This window comes from Carcharodon carcharias, chromosome 3 (genome assembly GCF_017639515.1).
Source record: "Carcharodon carcharias isolate sCarCar2 chromosome 3, sCarCar2.pri, whole genome shotgun sequence".
NCBI classification, from domain to species: domain Eukaryota; kingdom Metazoa; phylum Chordata; class Chondrichthyes; order Lamniformes; family Lamnidae; genus Carcharodon; species Carcharodon carcharias.
The window spans coordinates 149852130-149874027 of NC_054469.1; the positions used below are offsets into that span (position 1 = coordinate 149852130).

Below are 21898 nucleotides of genomic sequence, written 5' to 3' on the forward strand. Positions count from 1 at the left end.
TACTGTTTTCGTTTTAAATTAGTAGTTATTGTATTAGATGATTTGAAATACAAGCACATTATAATGGCATCTTTACATAAGTATGGAGTATCTGAAGATTCAGGTACTTTCCCTGAATAAAAGTTTGGATCTCAAGAAAAGATAATCTTCTCCAAGCCAACAATAACAGCAACAAATCGCATTTATATATCTCCTCCAATGTACAAAAATGTTACAAGATCTTTCACAGAGGCGTACTCTAACAAAAATGAGCATTGATGCAAAGATGAAAATGTTGGGAGGCTGATCAAAGGTTTGTTCAAAGAGGTGGAGTCTAAGAATGACCTTAAAAGATGAGGTGGAAAAGTTTAGCAAAGGAGCTTTTTTTTTTATTTGTTCATGGGATGTGGGCATCGCTGGCCAGGCCAGCATTTATTACCCATCCCTAATTGTCCTTGTTCAGAAGGCATTGAAGAACCAACCACATTGCTGTGGGTCTGCAGTCACATGTAGGCCAGACCAGCTAAGGACAGCAGATTTCCTTCCCTAAGGGACATTAGTGAACTAGGTGGGTTTTTACAATCATCAGCAATGGTTTCATAGCCATCAGCAGACTTTTAACTCCAGGTTTTTATTGAATTCAAATTTCACCATCTGCCATGGTGGGATTTGAACACAAGTCCCCAGAGTATCGCCCTGGGTCTCTGGAATACTTGTTCAGGCTGCCGAAAGCTCAACCACCAATCGTGGGTGAAGAGAGGGGAGGATTGACAAGAGGCCTGAGTCAGAGGGATGGAGTTTTTTTAGGGGTTTGGGGGTGGTGATAGGGCTGGAGGAGAATGCGCAAATAAGGACGAGTGAGGCCTTGAAGTAATCTTAGCACAAGGATGAGAATTTTTGTGAATATAAAATGTACCCAGTACTTATAGATGTAGTTTTCTGTTTCAAATGTCATACTGCAACAAACTTTAGGGAAATTACCCTAAAGCTAAATAGCTGCTGAAAATATCTGAACTGCTGGTTAGCAGCAAAGTCTCTCAATCTTCAATTAAAATATTTTTAACAAATAATTAAACTGCAGACAGAAACACTGATTATTTTCCAAATATCTGCCCATTTCCTGAACTGTTTAATTAAAATAATCTTTAACCTGACTGGATGGAACTTAACTTGTTTGGCTGAAGCCCTTTTTCACAATTAACCAGTTATTTAAGCACATGGTCAAATACACATTTTACTGATCTTTTCCTCTTTGATACTTTCAGGACAAACCTCTCTGGTGTAAAATGGATATAAAGAGTTAATCTGAAATCACCAATGCAATGCAGTTGCTGTCAGTGATTATATTTCTTTGGTTGTTTATTCAAAGCAACTGGCTTTCAACTTTATGGAGCTTTTGAAATTCAGCATGAGTAAACCGATAAAAAGAATTCTGCTGACATTTGCCAACTAATTCAATTATAGATTTTCAGAAGCCAGGTAGGCCAAATGCTAACACATTTTAATGAAATAACTCAAATCAACATTCCCTGTGGTTGCCCATAACAATCAGGTCATCTCTTGTGTCCTGTGATAAGTACCAATGTACAAAAATGCATATCACTGAAATCACACTTGTTACTAGATAAAAATAAAATAGCTCCCACTGATTTGTCACAGTGACCTATACTTCTGACCTAGCTGAGACATTCTAAGTGTATACTGAAAAACACCCTTTTGAATATAAAGGATACAATGTGTTCACAAAATGGCTAATAATGACAGAAATTGTTTGGTAAAACTAGCCCTGTAGTTTTGCTCATGATACACTAGGTGATGTGCACGCAATTCTGTATAACCCATGATGTATTACTGCACCTAAGTTGATAAGACTGTTAAAAAGCATATGGGATCCTAGGCTTTATAAACAAAGGGCTAGAGTACAAAAGCAAAATAAAGTGCCAAAATAAAAACAGAAAATGCTGGAAAAGCAGATCTGGCAGCATCCGTGGAGGGAGAAACAGAATTAACACTTCAGGTTGATGATCTTTCATCAGAACTAATCATCTGATGAAAAGTTATCAAACTAAAACATGAACTCAGTTTCTCTGATATTGCCAGACCTGCTGAGTGTTGCCAGCATTTTCTGTTTCTATTTCAGATTTCCAGCATCTGCAATATCTTGTTAAAGAAAAAAGTGTGTTGCCAAAAGCCCTAATGGTCCAAAACTTTGTACAGCCATTGCAAGTGCTTTTAAGTCATTAGGGGAGGTTTAACAGATGTGTTCAAAATTATGAAGGGCTTTGATAGAGAAAATAAGGAGAAACAGTTTCCAATGGCAGGTGGGTCAGAAGCTAGAGGACACAGAATTAAGATAAGTAGCAAAAGAACCAGGGATTGGTTGGGGAGATTCCACCACACTCACGCAGCCCCCACCACCACCCCGCGCCCCCCACCCCCCCCCCCCCCCCCCCCCCCCCACCAACCCCACAGCAAGTTATCACTTGAAATGCATGGCCTGAAAAGTTGGTGGAAGCAAATTCAATGGTAGCTTCCAACTAAGTGTAGAACTCTTTTAAAGAACCAGCACAGACATGATGGACCAAATGGCCATCTTCTGTGGTGTACGGCTCTGTCTGCTCTAAAATGCAGCTATTTAAGTTGCCCTTTCTTTCTAAGAGAATAAAGTCTATTTGTTTTAACTAAACAGAATCTGAGGTCAATTAGTTAAGTTGTCACTTGGTGAAGGAAATTTACAGATCTTAAGATGATTGTAATTGTTTGGTTCCACATCAGAGGAAAACAGCACAAAACTATTTATTTTCTTTTTATTATACTTACAATATTTTGAAATATGACAGATCTTTGGAAAACAGTTATGTGGATGGATACATAGATAAATCGATACATACACATTCTGTGGGAATTTGGCAATACAGTGTATATGCATTTAAAGTACATCACAATTACTAATTTATACATAGAAATACTATTCATTCAAGTTCAATGGGATAAAAACCTCTAATTAGGCAGAAAAATGTCAGATAAGGCAAGTTCATTGGCTTGCCCTTGAAACGAGATGAATCATTGAAGGAATTGTGCATTTTGTAAATTAAAATTATTTCACCACTTGGTTACAGCCAATCCTGAGAAAAAAAATATTGTGGGAAAATATGCATTATAAAAATGGCCACGCATTACTTTTTTGTTACACAGGAGTTACACCCTCTGAAATACATCTCTAAAATGATCAATTTTGCAAATTGCTTGAAAGTACCCTTTACATCACACTGTAACCTGCTCAGTCTGGAAATGTATTATTCAGAAACACCAGTTGTCTGGGAGTTTTTTGAGTAGACTCAAGCATTCTCTTGAGTTCATTGCCATTATTTAGTGCAATATTGTGGGAGCAGAAACATGGAAAATACAGTATTTGGATAAGTCAAACAATTTTTATTACTGCTTTATAATGGCTTATCACTATTTTATGTTTCAGGCATATATTTATACTTATGGTATTTTCCAGTGGTTAGGCATTCTATAATCATTCCATAATCCAAAAAATTCTGAAATCTAGAAATGACTTGGCTCCAAGCATTCCGGGCTGGAGAGGTTACAGTGTATTATGAAAAATGATAATTCACTGGAAAGATAACAATGAATAAAAAGTTAGGCAGACTTAGTTTCAGTTTGATGGACTGGTTTTGACCAAGGGCAAACCAAATTGTGGTTATCTTACTGTCAGACTTGACTCAATGGTAGCACTCTTTCTTTGGAGTCAGAAGATTTATGGGTTTAAGCCCCATTTACAGTCTTGGGCCATAAATTTTGGCTGACACTCCAGTGCAGTAGTGACGGAGCCACGTATTGTCTGAGATGCTACTTTTCAGGTCAGAACTTAAACTGAGGCTACGATTGCCCTCTCAGGTGGATGGAAAAGACGCCATGACACTTTACAAAGCAGAACTGGGCAAGTTCTCCTGTGCCCTGACCAATATTTGTCCCACAACCAACATCATAAAAAAGGATTTCTTGGTTACTTATTCCATCCTTGTGCTGAAGTATCCCTACGTGACAATCGTGACTGCATTTAAAAGGTTTTTCATTGGCTGTGAAGTGCCTTAGGGCATCCTGAAGGCACTTTATCAATGTAGGTTCTTTCTTTATCAAGCCAAAATTAGCAGACACCTTTGAAACTGTCATTGCTATTAGACTAGAAAGACAAGGCACTCCAGGAAAATTCTGGGTTTTTGCACAGTTTAGAGTATTTCTTGGCCAATCAGGATGATCCTGTTCTCAGGATGATCCAGTAAAAGGGTTATTTTCCTTTTTGTTTTACCATTCACATGCAATGGCTTTCTTGGCTATGAGCACTAATCAGCATATCGTTGCCCAATGTCTTCCCTCCTTAAATTGATGTCCATGAGCCGATCTGACTGGAAGTCCATCAGGTCAGCCTCATTGAGTTGATACATGACTGATCGTGATCTGTTGGACTGGAAACCTCCACAGTCTCCTGCTGAAACCCCAGAGCCCATGGAGCGCAGTGGACGCCGTGTGGAGTACATCCGTCGCACATTAACTGGGGCTCTTTTCCTTCGCAGTTTTCTCAGTACTCTGGACATCCAAATTGTGAGTCCTAGGAAAACCAGGAAAGCATTGGCAGCAGATAAAATCAAAATAAAATGCTGCACATCAAGGGCACCTTTCTTTAGAGGCAAGGTGAGGACCCCCAGGCAGTGATCGCGCGAAGCCACCTGGCACACATGGTCAGAGATGACACTCTCCAGACACACAATATAAGGAGTCTCCTCCCGCAGTTCTCTCAGAGTAACCCATTCCAATCTATCCTTGACATATATGAAGCGATGAAATGTCACTGATTGACCAAACCTGTCAAAGAGCACACGAAAATGCACAGCATTTCTGAAGCCAGGGTGTGCTACCTTCCATCTGATAGTGGCAGTTGATGAGGTGACCTCATCTACTGTTAGGTTGGTAATGTAGAACTTATTAAACTCACATGGGTCCGTTATCAGGGGCTTCTGCACCAACTTGTCCTTAGATTTTAAGAGATAATAACGCTCCGATTTGGATGAGACCAGGAGAGTAGTGTAAGGAGTAAAGACTTCCAAGGTGTCCCGTGCCATGGTCTGTGATTGTGGAGCTTCTCCAACACTTCCCAGGCTCGGACTGACTGTAACTTCTCTGGTTGGTTGAGGTGGTAGAATGGTGTGCTTATTTTTAGGCAGTAGGTTGGAAACCATTGTCGGTAAAGAAGGTGGCTTCCGCCGATGGTCGATTTCTTGCTGGTGCACGTATTTTTCAGTCTGCATTTTGTCTGGATCTGGGGAACGCTCTTGATCGGACTGAACATCGAGTTGGCCCATGGACAATGCCATGTCATCTAGAGCACCTTTAGAAAAGTTTGACAAAGACTGTGCCTTATGGGAGTGACAGAGGTCAGCTCTGCCTGCAGCTTGCATCTCTGAGTCTGTCAAGTAATCAAGATACCTTCCACTCAAAACAGGGGGGCTATTACACTGAACAAAAATAGTGAGCAGCCTTCCTTGATCATGTGCCAAGCTCATCCACCGCTTTAAGCCTTTGAGCTGGCAGTTGCACGTCCAGTTATTATCACTCAAATCGAGGCTATATAAGGAGTTGCTAAACACAAAGATTTCTCCAGGTAAATAGGTCAGGCGATTGCTTTTCAGTTTTAGCACCTTGAGAGCCATTAACTGTTTAAATGCCTGTGGATGGACACTGGTGATGTGGTTTTGACTGAGATCTAACTGTTCCAACTTCTCTAAAGGGTTCAACAGTTTATTTGGGATTTCTCTCAGTAGGTTGCCATTGATAAACAACTCCCTCAGTCCACTCAGGCCTCCAAAGGCTTCAGTGGCAATGTAAGAGATTTTGTTCTTGCTAAGAGACAGTCTGGAGAGTTTCTGCAGCATTTGGAAAACTCGATTTCCGAGATATTTGATATTATTTTCGTCAAGGATCAAAGTGGTCAGTGATCTCAGGTGTACAAACATGGCACTGTCGTGTATGGAAGTCTGGTTATTCCTGGCGAGGTTTAAATAGGTAAGCTTCCTTAAATTCAGAAAAGTATTCCCGCTGATGGTATGGATCTTGTTCGACTCTAACCGCAGGTAAAGAAGGTTTCCTAAATGTTTAAAAACTGCATCCTGCAAAATTTCCAAAGAGTTCCCGTCAAGTCTCAACTTAATTAAATTAACTAGATGTGAAAAGATATTTTGATTTAGCTTCTTCAGACTATTGTTATTCATATTTAAAAGCCTCAGTCTCCGGAGATCATTAAAAACATTGGCAGGTATGCACGAGATTATGTTATTACCCAAGTACAGCTCCTCCAGTCTCGAAAGTTTCTCAAAAGTTTTTGGGTGAATATGCTGAATCTTATTGTACTGTAAATCCAACCGAAGCAGCCTGGTAAAATGAGTGAAGTCGAAGTCCGAGACATTGCTGATAAAGTTGCCCCCTAGGCTGTAAGTCAGGACGTCCGCAGCATTTTGCTGGATTTCCGGAACAGTGCGGAGACCTCGATTTGTGCAGAGGAGGTTCTGATGGTGGCAGTCACATTGCTCGGGACAGAAAGATTTAGCAGAACAGATCAAACAAAGAAACGGCAGCCAGACCATCCATAAACTTTCCATCCCCAATGGTCAGCTGCTTTGGCTTTTATTATCCTTTGCATTCCCTCTTCCTTTTAGGGGTTTTGCCTGATTTAAGCCTTCCGATTGAGACAAGAGACCGAGCGATGGTAACACAAGCGGATAGCTTCGTCCATCTATCCTTTGCTACATGCATGCAAAAAGATGAAGGCACTTAGTTAACTTCTTTTGCAGACTGCATTTGGAAATACAATTAATCCCCCTCCCCCCCAAGTTGCGAAGAGAAATTTTGGAGGCCAACATCAACAGTGATTGACCCCCCCACCCCCCCCACTCCCTATCGTCTCTTCAGAATTGTACTCTAAACAGTGTCCCTAATTGTTGAGTCTCGCAGTCCGACAAGTACCAAGACGCAAACAAGGAACTTTGGACAGTGGCAGATTTAGAAAATGCACTAACAGATGCCAAGAAAACAGCCGGAAATTTGTACTTCCCTGCATTTCCCTCAAGAGACTTCAGCCAAAACGCAGATGTGTTTATGCAAAGACCGAGAAGGGAGTGGGAGGGGTATAATATCGAGATACATTGTCCAGGACACTTTCACTGCCAGTGGCTTCAAGGAATCAGCAAACACACAAGACCGTGCTTCAGAATAAACCAGTGAAGATTCGTATATCGGCCTTTTTTCTACGAAAGCTATGCTTCAATGTTTGGAAGTGGTGCAAGCTATTATTTCCTCTGATCTATTACAATTTTGGATGGAACCCCATCCCTAAATCTAATTCCCAATTCTGGATGCTTCTTTCCTGAAGTTTTTTTTTACACAACTACCATTGTTATTGCTCTTTGGAAAGTCGTGCAATTCTCCAGTAAAAAATCTGCAAAGTTAAATACAATTATAAAAAAAACTTTCATTGTAACACTCAGATAAAGACAGTTTGTTTGGGAACAGACGATTCTGCTTTGGATGTTAATGTCAGATTCAATGTTCACTGTCAGAAATTGAGGCCATAAAGAGTGACTGATGGTTGAATCATTAAGCTATTAATTAAGATATAGACTCAGGAGAATCTCCCAGACATTAATATTGTTTTGTTAAATAGCAGACCGAGCTGCTATCCTGGAAGGAGGAATTTCTGGACTTACCTGAATTTGATAATTCCACGAGAAATTCCAGCCACATGTCATTGATTCATTTATTCATTTGGGGGCGGATTTCACAATTTAGGCTGAAATAAAAGAAAAATCAAAAAAGTTATCATTGCGTTTAATAATGCTCAGTTATTCAGGTATTTAACTACAAGTCTTTGTTAGCTAATGCATCTGTCTCTGTGCCTGGTTTCATTGTTGATGAATCTGGTAAGTCAATCATATTTCATTCAATGTTGCACAGCTGCTCTGATGTGAACGTTCCGGCTCAGGCCCTGACTTCATTTCGACCAGGAGGATATCTGGGACAGTCCAAATTAGAATTGAAGCATTTAACAAACCCTAAATATAAATGGTTGAGTCCAACCCATCGCTCGAGCCGCTCATCGAGGGGGATATTTATTTTGTTACTCTTTTACTGATTACAGATTGCATGTTGGAATTCCATAAACAATCTGTCTTACATTTACTCAGAATTTAGTGTTCCTCTATCCAAAACATCGGGGCTCGTTAGCTCTGATTTAATTTGAACTTTGCACCATTTTGGGGGAATTTTTAAAGTGGGATTTTAGCCTAAAGAGCTACATTAATTTTGATGTCAGTGTGCGGTGCTGCACAAAGACAGCCAAATACATTCAATATAGGAACTTCGTGAAGTGCAACGCGGTGAATTTGAACAATTGCCAAGAACACAAGGACTGAAAACAGTTAATGGCAGAAGATTTACATTGCCAGCTACATACTAAAGACACAGGGTTTATAGTGTCTGCCTTTGTCTATTTAGTAAGGGTTAACAGCTGCAAACAGCAGATTGCTGTTGGGGCGGAGCTACAAAGAGCAAGCATCTCAAGCAGTATTTGCGTTTTGCAAGTAAACTTAAAGGCAAAGTCCACGGGTAATATAGTTCCCAATCAATGTTAAACTTTGTTTAAGTTGACATCACCTCCGATGAAGCGTTCCAGCTTAGATTGTTGGTGAAACATTTGGATCCACAGCTACCATTTTTCGGCATGAGTGACCTAAATGGCGTCTGTGACTTGTGCACACATTTCTGGTGCGATTTGCACAGGGCTTGTGATATCGATCTCTTCGTGCGAAGTGCACAGTGAAGTATGGAGAATGGGCAGAAGTATACCACTGATTTTGACATCAGCGCTGCCATTTTTGAATTCAACGAATTAGCTAATCATGCTGTCTCTTAATCAGGTATAGCTGAATATGAGTTCAACAGCAGGAAAGACCAACCATCTACTTATTTAAAGGAATCATCAATTACTTTCAACTTAGTCGCTGATTAATTTCTACTGGCTGTTGCTATAATTATGCAAATGTTGGATGCTTTCTCAAATTCTTTAACGTTGCTAACATATACAGGGAGTGGTGATGAAGGAGTTGATCCTGACTTCACAGCTTCTACACAATTCAATTACGCCCAGACTTCGGTGCACTGGTAGTCATCCCCCTTGGGATGCAACATGATTAGAAGAATGAACGGAGTACCTGGAGCACAGCAAATTGCTGGAAAAGAGAGGAGGAGGAGGAGAAGGCCTCTCGGCAGGATGCCATAGCCACCCAGAGTACTCAGGGAGCGATTTTTCTACTCAAATCTCAGTGAAGAATGATGAACAAAATGGAAACCGTTGGGAAAACTCAGTGAACAAAATGCCTGTGCTTCACTAAGGACAACTTAATTGAAATCTGCCACCAGCTGCAAGCACGACGGCAGACTCAGAGCAGGGTGAGGAGGGCATTGCCCGTGGCTGTGAGAATGACTGTGACAGTCAACTTTTATGCATCCGGTTCCTCCCAGGCTAGAGCTATTTTGCAATATCTCACACTTTGCCATCCACTGTTACATACAGGAGATCACTGAGGCTCTCTTTTCAAAGAGACCTGACGGTATTTCATTCTGTCTTGCCTGACAGCAGCAGGTGAAGCGAGCTTGTGGCTTTGTTTGGATTGCCAGCTGCTCCATGCTGCAGGGTACCATTGCCTGCACACACACATTGCTTTGCCACTGCCATATGTCAGCTTTGACATTTACGACAACTGAAAGAGATTCCCATCCTAAACATCCAGGTTGTGCATGATCATACACAGTGTATCATGCTTGTCAACGGCTGGTATCCTGGTTTCATTCTGCGGTAGTCCGCTGTGCCATCTATATTTGAGCCACCATAGCAAACTAAAGGGTGGTGACCGGGCAACAAGGGCTATTGTTGACAGCACATGTGAACAGCGTACATACAATGAAATATATGCTACCAAACAAAATTTTACATGACAGATCATTGACATGCTGAAACAACGCTTCCACAGCTTACACCTCCCTGGAAGAGCTGTGCAGTATTTGACAGAGCAAGTGTCAAGATTTCTGGTTGTCTGCTGCATTGCACAGTCTCACAATCACGAGGCCACAGGGAGCTATATGGCAAGCAGCTGAGGAGAAGGAGCAGGAAGAAGTGAAGGAAGAGGAGTTGGTGCATGAGGAGGAAAGGGAGGAGGCAACTAACCTGTCCTTTTCTGGTTAGTCTGTGAACAATCCATCCAACTGAGATACCAATGAATGAAACCCCGATTCCCCATCCCCCAATAGTTGGAACATGGACACCTTTATTTTCTTTCTCCCTCTCCTGGTACATGCTCCTTTAGATAATTACAGTGGCTGCAAAAGAACAATACTCACAATCAGAATATATTACATTACCTTCTTTCTGTTACTGACCATCACAGTGTCAGCTTGGCCACAATGCAAAATAAAAGCCATCATAAAATAAGCATTCCAAACCAAATTTACAAAACAGAGCATATTGTATTGCATACAAATGTACTTTAATTCCCCTTTCCATTCCCTTAGTGCCTATTTTCTATCTGCCTTTATCTGTCATTGTGTTCCTACATAGTTCTACCCCAGTGGCTGCAGCATGACTGACGGAAGGCTACTGACTTTCACTTGGGGGTTGGGGAGTGGTGAGGAATGGCGGGGGGCTGGGGGGGGTGGTGGCTGTTGGTAGGTTGGCGGCTGCAGATGGCTGCAGGATGGCCTTAGTCAGTTCTAGGCCTTAACGACCCAGCTTCAGACTGGGCTACCTCAGCATTGGTGGCAGTAGTCTGGGCTGGTTAGTTGACAGGCAATAGCAGGAACATTGGCAGAGCATGTATGTCAACCTGAGACAGGGGGACAGTGTATCATATATGACAGAGTCACTGTCAGTCCCCCAGGGCAGTGCCTCAGCAATAATGTTGTAGAAGAGCTCACTGTGGACTGCTGTCACAACCTGTGAGCCCCTTGGAGCATTGGTATCCACAGCCATGATGGCAGCACTCTGAATTTGCATAGCAGCAAGCTGATCTTCCACAACAGAAGTCTGTGTTCCAATGCAGCACACAGATATCAGATGGTGTTTGTTTGTTCTATGTTGGAATTCAAGGCATCAGCCACCATGTAAAGCATCATGGGCAGGTCCATAATTTTACCAATGCCGTTGTCCATCACTTCATGTTGCAATGAATGGGCTCCAAGTTCTTTGCAGAGTTCTATGCCAAATTGGTGCTGGACTCCGTCAATGTTCCTTGGTGTTGCATGCTGACTTTTTGACAGGCCTGGCAAAGCACCAAGCATTTCATTGTGCATATCTGTCAGTCTCCTTCTATTGCCTGTCCGATTGAAGTACATATTCGTGAGGTCCAGCTTGTAAATCAGAAGAGATTGTGGGATGAGGGGAAGTGGGATGTGAGGAGGATTAGGTATGATGGAACCATCGTCATCTATGATTTCAGCCTTTCCATTGGCCTTAGCCTCAGATTAGCTGCTGCTTTAGGATAAGGAAATGCAGACACACCTAATGCTCATTGCTTAGGATTGTGCAAGAGAGAGGGAAGTGTGTCAGTGAGTGGTGCAATATTTGGGTGATGTGACTATCATGGTTGAATAGCTGGCAATGTGTGAAAGCTGTGAGTTGTATGTGTGTGAAGCTTGCAGCAGTGCTAAGGGTTTGAGGGTGAGGTGAAGTTATGGATGTGAGGTATGAGTCCTGATTGATAGAAATTGCTGGTAGTTGAGTGATGGGGGTTTGATGCATTGAGCAGTTACTCGTGCTAGTGATGCAGTTGAAGATACATTCACTCATGTTGGATCACTGAGCTTTTTTTGGCGCTACATCCAGTTTCTTGTGGCTTGACTCCTGGCATTGACAGCCACAGCTATTTAGTCCCTCTGCTTTCTGAAAGTTTAACTGGAAAGCCTTCTGGTTCCCTGAGGACAGAGCATATCACTCTTCCTCTGCACCTGCTTCTGAAAACTTTAGAGCCTGCTTTCTTCCATGGTGTGCCATTTATCACTGTTTCCCAGGCAGATTGCCTTCCTGAACCACTCCCAAGCATCTGCTCCAGCCATAATGCACTTCCCCTTTAAGGGATGCAGGCTGGCTTTAAGGAGTGCAGACTATCTTTAACTGGTGCCTCTCACAATTTTGGGCCCTGTGCTGCCGCTCAGCAACATGGTTAGCATTGACTGCATCCTGGAATTATGCTAATTAGTAGACAGCACAAAGTTATTGGGTTGCCAGTATCAGAAGCAACAGGTATATGTTAATTCAGCAATACAATCCCTGTGCCCATTTTGGGGGAGGGAGGGGGTGGAGCATCAAATGTGCCCCCTTTGTCCCCAAAATTTATAGAACTGTTGTTGCTATTAAAGTGCAAGAACCCATAAAAAACAAGCATATAGCTGCAGAACAAGTTGTCAGAAACTTATCAATGCACAGAATTACATTTTTCAAAAGTCTGGAAGTAAAAAGACAAAGCAAGCCAAATAACTAATGTATCCTCACTCATTGCTTTAGAAATTAGGCACATAGCATACTCAGAAGAGACTGAACTTCAGCATGGGCATAAAGAACTCAAACAGCAGCCATCATAAAGGGAGGCTGCATATAACAAAGCAACAGTCAGCCTAAAAAGGAATCCATCTGTTGAAAGGGAAAACTAAACTCAAAGAAAGTGACTAAGGGTAAGAACAGAAATTAGTTGAGCCATTCAAAATGAAGAGATTCTAAGCCAAGGGACGGGGGAGATAAAATTGAAGGATTTGATGTATGAACTTAGGCAACTAGACAAGGATCTGTCTTTCAACAGCAGTATTACGATGCCAACACAAGGTTGAAGGAAGAAAACTTAGAGATAGTGTAGATCACAAATAGAAACTGCAATAAATTCAGGTCACATATAGTTGAGTCTGAACTGAAATTGAAGAACTAAAATTTTCTCTGTAAAGACCCTGGTGTAAGAAACTCCAGACACGAAAATACAATGGTGAAAATTATGCACCAAAAAGCAAAGCTGTTCTTAGACCAAAGTATTCGCAGATGCAGAATAGGGAACAGTGTGATGACTAATGAATTGGGAGCACCACTCGTGGGACAGCACACTCTCCATTACAGCTATTCATTAGACAGCACAAACTGATGGAACAGAGATAAAGAACTAGACATTGAAAATGCCCAACCAACAGCAGCAGTGCCTTAACTAAAAACAGGTGAAAGAAAAAGGAATATTGAAAGGTCAGCACAGAACAAATCTGAAATTATTTGGGTTTCTTTTTCCAGGAAAGAAAATTATAGTTTCTCAGCTGAGACTCTCAAAGAAAACAGGTAGAATTTAATGGAAACTTCAGGTTAGTCTGCTTGCACAGACAAGCTCACCCCCTCTGAAAGGGAGTAGCAGCATTACCAGCAAAACATGTCTTAAAAATGTTCACCCCTCTTTGAGGGTGGAGTTAAAGTATCAGCAGCCTTGAGCCAGAGATGTTAACCCTCTGATTTCATGAATGGAAGTGTTTCTGCTGAGAAAGATAGGCCTGGTCTCCCATAGTGCAGGGGCCAGTCACTGGTTTGCCTCAACCCAATCTAAGTGATCAAAAGATCTAAAAACTAACAGCAACATTAGGGTTAGGGTTTGGTTTAGGGTTCAACAATCCATAAGGAAAGGGTGCATTTTATGCAGCTGTCCAAAAATCAACAGAAGAGGACTTAACTTTCTAAAAATAAGTAGATGAAATTCAAACCCTTGAAAAGATTGTCTTGAACAAGCCTGGCAATTCAAGGGGCAGATAATCTAATTGCCCTCCCCCCCAACTGCTTTGTACTCAATACCTTGGAGGGAACAGCATTTTACAGTTACTAGTGACTATGAACCTCAGCCAATTCTCAAATATTTGGGTCAGGGGTAACCCACAGAATCAGCTCACAGAACGACTAGTCTCTCTGAGATACAAAGTAAAACACTGCTGGAAAGTAATTGCCTTGTGAGCTAATTGGATCCTTAAGATTCATCAAAATTTATTTCAGAGTAGTAGTTAGCTCTTATCTCAATAATTTGTGTTTAATGTGAGACCTGGTTCTATCTCATAATGACCCCAGTAGCTTAGATGTGGAATAAAATAAGACTTAGTAAGTGGCAAACTTATTAGAAACTGCAAAAGCTAGTAAAACAGCAATATGGTAGATTCAGTAATGTAGATGATGCACTTATAGCGGTATTCAATACTAAACAACTGAGAAATACGGATTCAAATGGAGGCTGAAGACTGTGCCTTTCAGAAAGGGACATAATTAAGCCAAGGGAAGAAAAAGAAGTTTCTATGATATTTTACAGTAATATATTTCTTACAATTCAGAACAGGCTCCTCTTCCAAATAGGTGTTAATTCATCTGTAACTGCATAAAAACAATTTTAGATTCCACATGGATGTTGATGACACCCAGCTCAATGTCTGCAGGGTCTCTCTTGACCCGTCCGCAATATCCCCTCTAATTTTCCTTCGTTGTGTGCAGCCTGTTTGTTGCACTGTGCACAGCCCCTTTAAGATTGCTCCTCAGCCATGCACATTGCATTTAAAAAAAAATGCGGTTGTTCCCTGCGCGACACATTCTGGATTGTTGCGTGGCCCGCGAAACTCACAGGGAACATTGCCCTCTACTGCGTCTGATTTATTGTGCTGCTTGACTGACCTCCAGTCATTGGATGAGCAGAAATTTCCCCCAACAAAGTATTGGGAAAACTGAAGCCATTGTCTTCAGAGCCAGCCACAAACCCTGTTCCCTAGCCTCTATCCCTCCAAAATCCATCCCTCTCCCTGGTCACTTTTTGAAGCTGAACTAGACCATTCACAACCTTGACATCCTTTTTGATGCTGTACTGACCTTCTGGCCCCATATCCTCTCCATCATGTTTCTGTGTTTCTATCACCAAAATTACATAATTCCACTCTGTAGTATTGCCCTGTCTCAACTCATCTGCTGCTGAAACACACTCATCCATACCTTTGTTAACTCTAAATTCGACTATTCCAATGTTGCCCTGGCCAATCTTGCACCCTGTGTAAATGTGAGCTTTCCCAAAACTCTGCTGCCTATATCCTAACTCACATCAAGCCTCATTCACCCAAGACCACTGTGCTTGCTGACCTGCATTGACTTCCAGTCTGGCACCAGCTCACTTTTAAAATTCTCATCCATATTTCCAAATTCCTTCATGGCTTCACATCTCCCTATTGTTGCAAGCTCTTCCTGTTGAACAAACCTTTGAGATCTTTCCACTTTTCAAAGTCCGGCCTCTTACACGCCCTTGATTTCAACAATCTCCCGTTGGCAGCTGTTTCTTCAGTTGCCTTGGCCTTAAGTTCCAGAATTCCCTCCCTAAAGTCTCTGCCTGTCTCCTTTTTAAAGATGCACCTTAAAACCTATCTCTGACCAATCTTTCGTACACCTGTGCTACTACCTCCATTTGTGGCTAGGTGTGATTTTTTTGATTATGCTTCTGTGAAGCTCTTTGGGAGGTTCTACTGTGTTAAAATGCTGTATAAATTCAAGTTGTTGTTGGATCTGATAATCTGATAAAAACCTTTGAGGTTTGCTTGGTGTGTAAATGCTAGAAAAACTATTTAGGGCATGAAATCAGGCCCAACCCATGGATGTGGCTATTTTACCACCATATCTGACTTATAACAGAAAGAGGGATAAGAAATATCTTAACTAAGGAAGTGAGATGGTGTGGAAGTCAGAAACCTAGTTAGAAAATCAAGAAATATCCATGACAGAATAATTACGTGACAAAATTACGGGAAAGGTCCGCGCTGCAAAATTTGGTTGCACAGTGCCTATATTTTCGGTGCTATGGATTTCAATTTCAAAATGGTAATTACGTCACTCATGTACACTTCTGGTGTAAGGAAAGCTGGATGGCATTCTGGGTAGGCAGATGACACAAAGCTGGTTGGGAGGGTGAGCTGTGAGGAGGATGCAGAGATGCTTCAGTGTGATTTGGACAAGCTGAGCGAGTGGGCAAATGCATGGCCGATGCAGTATAATGTGGATAAATGTGAGGTTATCCATTTTGGTAGCAAAAACAGAAAGGCAGATTATTATCTGAATGGCTATAAATTGAGAGAGGGGAATGTGCAACGAGACCTGGGTGTCCTTGTACACCAGTCGCTGAAGGTAAGCATGATGCAGCATGCGGTAAAGAAGGCAATTGGTATGCCAGAGGATTCAAGTACAGGAACAGGGATGTCTTGCTGCAATTGTACAGGGCCTTGGTGAGACCAGACCTGGAATATTGTGTGCAGTTTTGGTCTCCTTATCTGAGGAAGGATGTACTTGCTATAGAGGGAGTGCAGCGAAGGTTTACCCGACTGATTCCTGGGATGCTGGAACTGACATATAAGAAGAGATTGAGTTGGTTAGGATTATGTTCACTGGAGTTCAGAAGAATGAGGGGGGATCTCATAGAAACCTATAAAACTCTAACAGGACTAGACAGGGTAGATGCAGGAAGGATGTTCCTGATGGTGGGGGAGTTCAGAACCAGGGGTCACAGTCTGAGGATACGGGGTAGACCATTTAGGACTGAGATGAGGAGAAATTTCTTCACCCAGAGAGTGGTGAGCCTGTGGAATTCGTTACCACAGAAAGTAGTTGAGTCCAAAACATTGTATGTTTTCAAGAAGGAGTTAGATATAGCTCTTGGGGCGAAAGTGATCAAAGGGTATGGGGAGAAAGCAGGAGCAGGCTATTGAGTTGGATTATCAGCCATGATCATAATGAATGGTGGAGCAGGCTTGAAGGGCCGAATGGCCTACTCCTGCTCCTAGTTTCTATGTTTCTATTAGTTTGGGTGCTGTGATCAAGTGTCAGAAGCATGGAGGGTAGGCAGATTGTGATATCAATCAGCTTGTAATAATTTGATTTTTGTGGAAGTCATATATACCTCAATTTCAGTGAGAAACAGAGTATTAGGCACCTTAATTTCACTAAGGAACTGCTCACTGAAATTTGCCACCAGTTTCAGGCAGACCTGCAGCCTCAGCAGACCTATGGTGGCATTGACAGTGGCTGAGAAGGTGACTGTGGTCATGAGCCTCTTCATGTTGGGTTCCACCCAGGCTGGAGCATGGGACATCTCCAACATCTTGCAGTTCACCATACACTGCTAAATAAGGGAAATGACTCCGTATGCAAAAGGAGGGGAGTACATTTCATTCCCTCTCTCTCCAGAGAGAAAAAAGCTTTGCCAGGATAGCGAGCTTCCCCATAGTACTGGGGGCAATTGATTGCACATGTCACTTTGCAGCACCACACGTAAATTCAGAGGTGTACCACAACCACATAGCTATTCTAGTTCCTCAGATGTCCAGCTGGTGTGCAGCCATACTCAGCGCATCATGTAAGTCAATGCCCGGTATCCTGGTAGCAATCATGCTGCCTTTATTCTGCGCTAGCCCACTGCACCATCAGTATTTGAGTCACCATAAGAAACCATAGGGTGCAACTGGGCAGCAAGGTTTATCCTCTGGTCACCTGACTCCTGAATCCAGTACATAAACCACACAGATGTGGGCTGCATGCACATAACAAGAGCCATGTTGTCACCGTAATATCATTAAGGAATCCATTGGGGGTGTTTAAACAAAGCTTCCACTGCCAGACTGCTGTGGAGGAGTTCTGCAGTATTCTACAGAACATGCAACATGATTCATCATAGTCTGCTGCATCCTGTACAAACTCGCCACCATGAGGACACAGTCCTTGCCACAAGGGATATGGAGAACAGCTGAAGAGGAGAAAGGAAGGAGGCACCCAACACATCCCTCTTCCAGCTAAATTGTCCGGGATCATCCGACTGTGGTAACAGTGATCACAATCCCAATTCTGCATTCACAGTCCCACATCTTACCTTCGGCCTATTACTAACCATCACAGAGTCCTCTTGACTACAATGCTGAAATGAAAACTACCACAAAACAAACATTCCAAAATAACTTTATCAAAAAAAAAATCTAATATTCCATACAAAAGTCATCTAATCACCCTTTTGCATTCCATTAGTGCCTGTCTTGCAAGTGCCTTTGCCTGGCTTTGTGCCCCTATCCAGTGGCTTTATGCCACTTCATCAAAGTCCTCATCTAAGTCCTCTTCAGCAGAACCAATGTGGGGCCTCACCCTCTGGTGAGCTGGAACCTACTCAAGCCCATTATCTCACTGTGTGCAGATCCTGCCTCTACGCTACCCTTTAAATTACAAGCAGTGTCAGTATCAGAGTTGCTGGCTTCGACTGTAGGTTTAAGTGATGGTGTTTCCTCATCATCAGTCTCTTCTTCATCTTTCACTTCTTGGTCCTGTACCACAGCCTGGTTAGTTGGTAGTTCTTGGATCTGAAAGGAGGGGGAAGGCGGTGGTGTAGTGATAATGTCACCTGTCTAGTAATCCTCTGGGGACGCAGGTGCAAATCCCACCATGGCAGCAGGTGGAATTTAAATACAATTGGTAAATCTGGAATTAAAAAGCCAATCTCGATAACAGTGACCATGAAACCATTGTCGATTGTTGTAAAACATCATTTGGTTCACTAATGCCCTTTAGGGAAGGAAATCTGCCTGGTCTACATGTGACTCCTGACCCATGGAAATGTGGTTGACTCTTAAATAGCCTCTGAAATAGCCTAGCAAGCCACTCAGTTGTATCAAACAGGTACAAAGTCTACAAAAAGAATTAAAATCAGAGAGATCATTCGGTGTCGAGCTAGGCACCAGAAATGACAAATGGCCCTGTCAACCCTTCAAGGTCCTCCTTACTAACATCTGGGAGATCTGTCCCACAGACTAGTCAAGCTACAGCCTTACAGAATTATAGATTACAGATGATGTCTCAGGCACCATCAACATCACCAGAGGTGGCAGCACAGTGGTTTACAGTCGAGATGGAGTTGCCCTGAGAGTTCTCAACATCATCTCTGGAACCCATGAAGTATCCTGGCATCAGGCCAAACATGGGCAATGAAACCTTCTGCTCGTTACCACCTACTGCCTCCCTTCAGCTGAAAAATCAGTGCTCCTCCGTGTTGAACATCATTTAGAGGAAGCACTGAGGGTGGCTGTGGCACAGAATGTACTTTGGGTGGGGCACTTCAATGTCTATTACCAAGAGAAGTTTGGTAGCACCACTACTGACTGAGCTGGCCGAGTCCTAAAGGATATAGCTGCTAGACTGGGTCTGCAGCAGGTGGTGGGGGAACCAACAAGAGGGAAAAACTTACTTGACCTCATCCTCACCAAACTACAGGTGCATCTCCCCATGACAGTATCGATAGGAGTGACCACAGCACAGTTCTTATGGTGATGAAGTCCCAATTTCATATTGAGGATACCCTCATGTTGTGTGGCACTATCACCATACTAAATGAGATAGATTTTGAACAGATATAGCAACTCAAAACTGTGAATCCATGAGGCACAGTGGGCCATTAGCAACAGCAGGAATGTATACAACCACAATCTGTAACTCCATGGCCTGGCATATCCCCCACTCTACCATTACCACCAAGCCAGGGGATCAACACCAGTTCAATGAAGAGTGGAGAAGGGCATGCCAGAAGCAGCACCAGGTGTACCTAAAAATGAAGTATCAACCTGGTGAAGCTACAACATAGGACTACTTGAATGCCAAACAGCAAAAGCAGTATGCAATAGACAGAACTAAGTGATCACACAACCAACAGAACAGATTTAAGCTCTGCAGTCCTGCACATCCAGTCGTGTATGGTGGTGGACAATTAAACAGCTAACAGAGGGAGAAGGTTCCACAAATATCCCCATCCTCAATGATGGAGGAGCCCAGCACATCAGTGCAAAAAACAAGGCTAAAACATTTGCAACAATCTTTAGCCAGAAATGCTGAGTGGATGATCTACCTTGGCCTCCACCGGAGGTCCCCAGCATCACAGATGCCAGTGTCCAGTCAATTTGACTCACTCCATGTGATATCAAGAAATGGTGAAGGCACTGGATAGTGCAAAGGCTATGGGCCCTGACAATATTCCGACAATAGTACTTAAGACTTGTGCTCAGAACTAGCTGTGACCTTAGCCAAGCTGTTCCAGTACAGCTACAACACTGCCATCTACCTGTGGACAGTTGCCCAGGTATGTCATGCCCCCAAAAGGCAGGACAAATCCAACCCAGCCAATTACTGCCATCAGTGTACTTTCAATGATCAGCAAAGTGAAGGGAGGGGTCTTCAATAGGGGACTATCAAGTGGCACTCACTCAGCAATAACCTGCTCACTGACATTCAGTTTGGGTTCTGCCAGGGCCACTTAGCCCCTGACTTCATTTTAGCATTTGTCCAAACATAGACCAAAGAGCTGAAATCAAGAGGTAAGGTAAGAGTGACTGCCCTTGACAGCAACACAGCATTTGACTGAGTGCGGCATCAAGGAGCTCTAACAAAACTAGAGTCAATGGGAATCAGGGGGAAAAAATCCCCACTAGCTTGAGTCATACCTCGGCACAAAGGAAGGTGGTTGTGGTTGTTGGGGGTCAGTCTTCTCAATCCCAGGACATCACTGCAGGAGTTCCTCAGGGTAGCATCCTAGGCCCAACCATCTTCAGCTGCTTCATCAATGACCTTCCCTCCATCATAAGGTCAGAAGGGGGGATGTTCGATGATGATTGCATCATTTGCGACTCCTCAGGTACTGAAGCAATTTGTGCAAGTCTTGGACAACATTCAGGCTTGGAATGATAAGTGGCAAGAACCATCTGCGGCACAAAAGTGCCAGCTAATGACCATCCCCAACAAGAGAGAATCCAACTATCTCCACATGACATTCAGTGGCATTACCATCACTGAATCACCTGCTATCAACATCCTGGGAGTTAGTGTTGACCAGAAGATGAACTGGACCAGCGTATAAATACTGTGGCTACAAGAGCAGGTCAGAGGCTGGGAATTCTGTGGAGAGTAACTCACCTCCTGACTCCCCAAAGTCTGTCCACCATCTACAAGACACAAGTCAGGAGTGTGATGGAATACTTACCACTTTCCTGGATGAGTGCAGCTCCAACAACACTGAAGAAGCTTGATACCATCCAAGACAAAGCAGCCCATTTAATTGGAACCCCATCCACCACTTTCAACATCCACTCCCTCCACCACCAAGGCAGTGTCAGCAACTGTGTACCACCTATAAGATGCACTGCAGCAACTCACCAAGTCTCTTCGACAACACCTTCCAAACCCACGACCTCTATCAACTAGAAGGACAAGGGCAGCAGATGCATAGGAACACCACCAGCTGCAAGTTCCCCTCCAAGCCACATACCATCCTGACTTGGAACTATACTGCCATTCCTTCACTATCGCTGGGTCAAAATCCTGGAACTCCCTCCCTATTGGCTCTTTGGGTGTACCTACACCACATGGACTGCAGCGGTTCAAGAAGGCAGCTCACCACCACCTTCTCAAGGGAAATTAGGAATGGGCAATAAAAGTGCTGGCTTGGCTAGCGACACTAAAGTTGTGTGAAAGAATAAAAAACAAAGAAAGGCACAAGGGTATAAAATGGCAGGAGAGAGTGGACAAGAGTTTGGAGGAACCTTGGGGGTTATAAACCAGCAGAAGAGAGCAGGTGAGAGTTTGGAAGGGGTTTGGGGGCTATAAATGGGCTAAAGAGAGTGAGCATAAATTCAAAGAGCAGTAGGGTTATAAACCAGCAGCAGGGATTGAGTGAGAGTTCAGAGAGCAATGGGGCTATAAACCGGCAGGAGGTGTCAATTGAGAGTTCAGAGAGTAGTGGGGGCTATAAACCAGCAG

At 42.9% G+C, this 21898-nt stretch overlaps 1 protein-coding gene across 1 annotated transcript; it reads right to left on the reverse strand.

Annotated features, from left to right (window-relative positions):
- Positions 1–2770: 2770 nt before the first annotated feature.
- tril (TLR4 interactor with leucine-rich repeats) lies at positions 2771–8051 on the reverse strand. Its single transcript, XM_041184697.1, has 2 exons — positions 7746–8051; positions 2771–6785 (listed from the first exon to the last, which is right to left on the reverse strand). The coding sequence occupies exon 2, from the start codon at positions 6639–6641 to the stop codon at positions 4332–4334; it is 2310 nt and encodes a 769-aa protein (XP_041040631.1). The 5' UTR covers positions 6642–6785; positions 7746–8051; the 3' UTR covers positions 2771–4331.
- Between the last annotated feature and the right edge of the window lie 13847 nt (positions 8052–21898).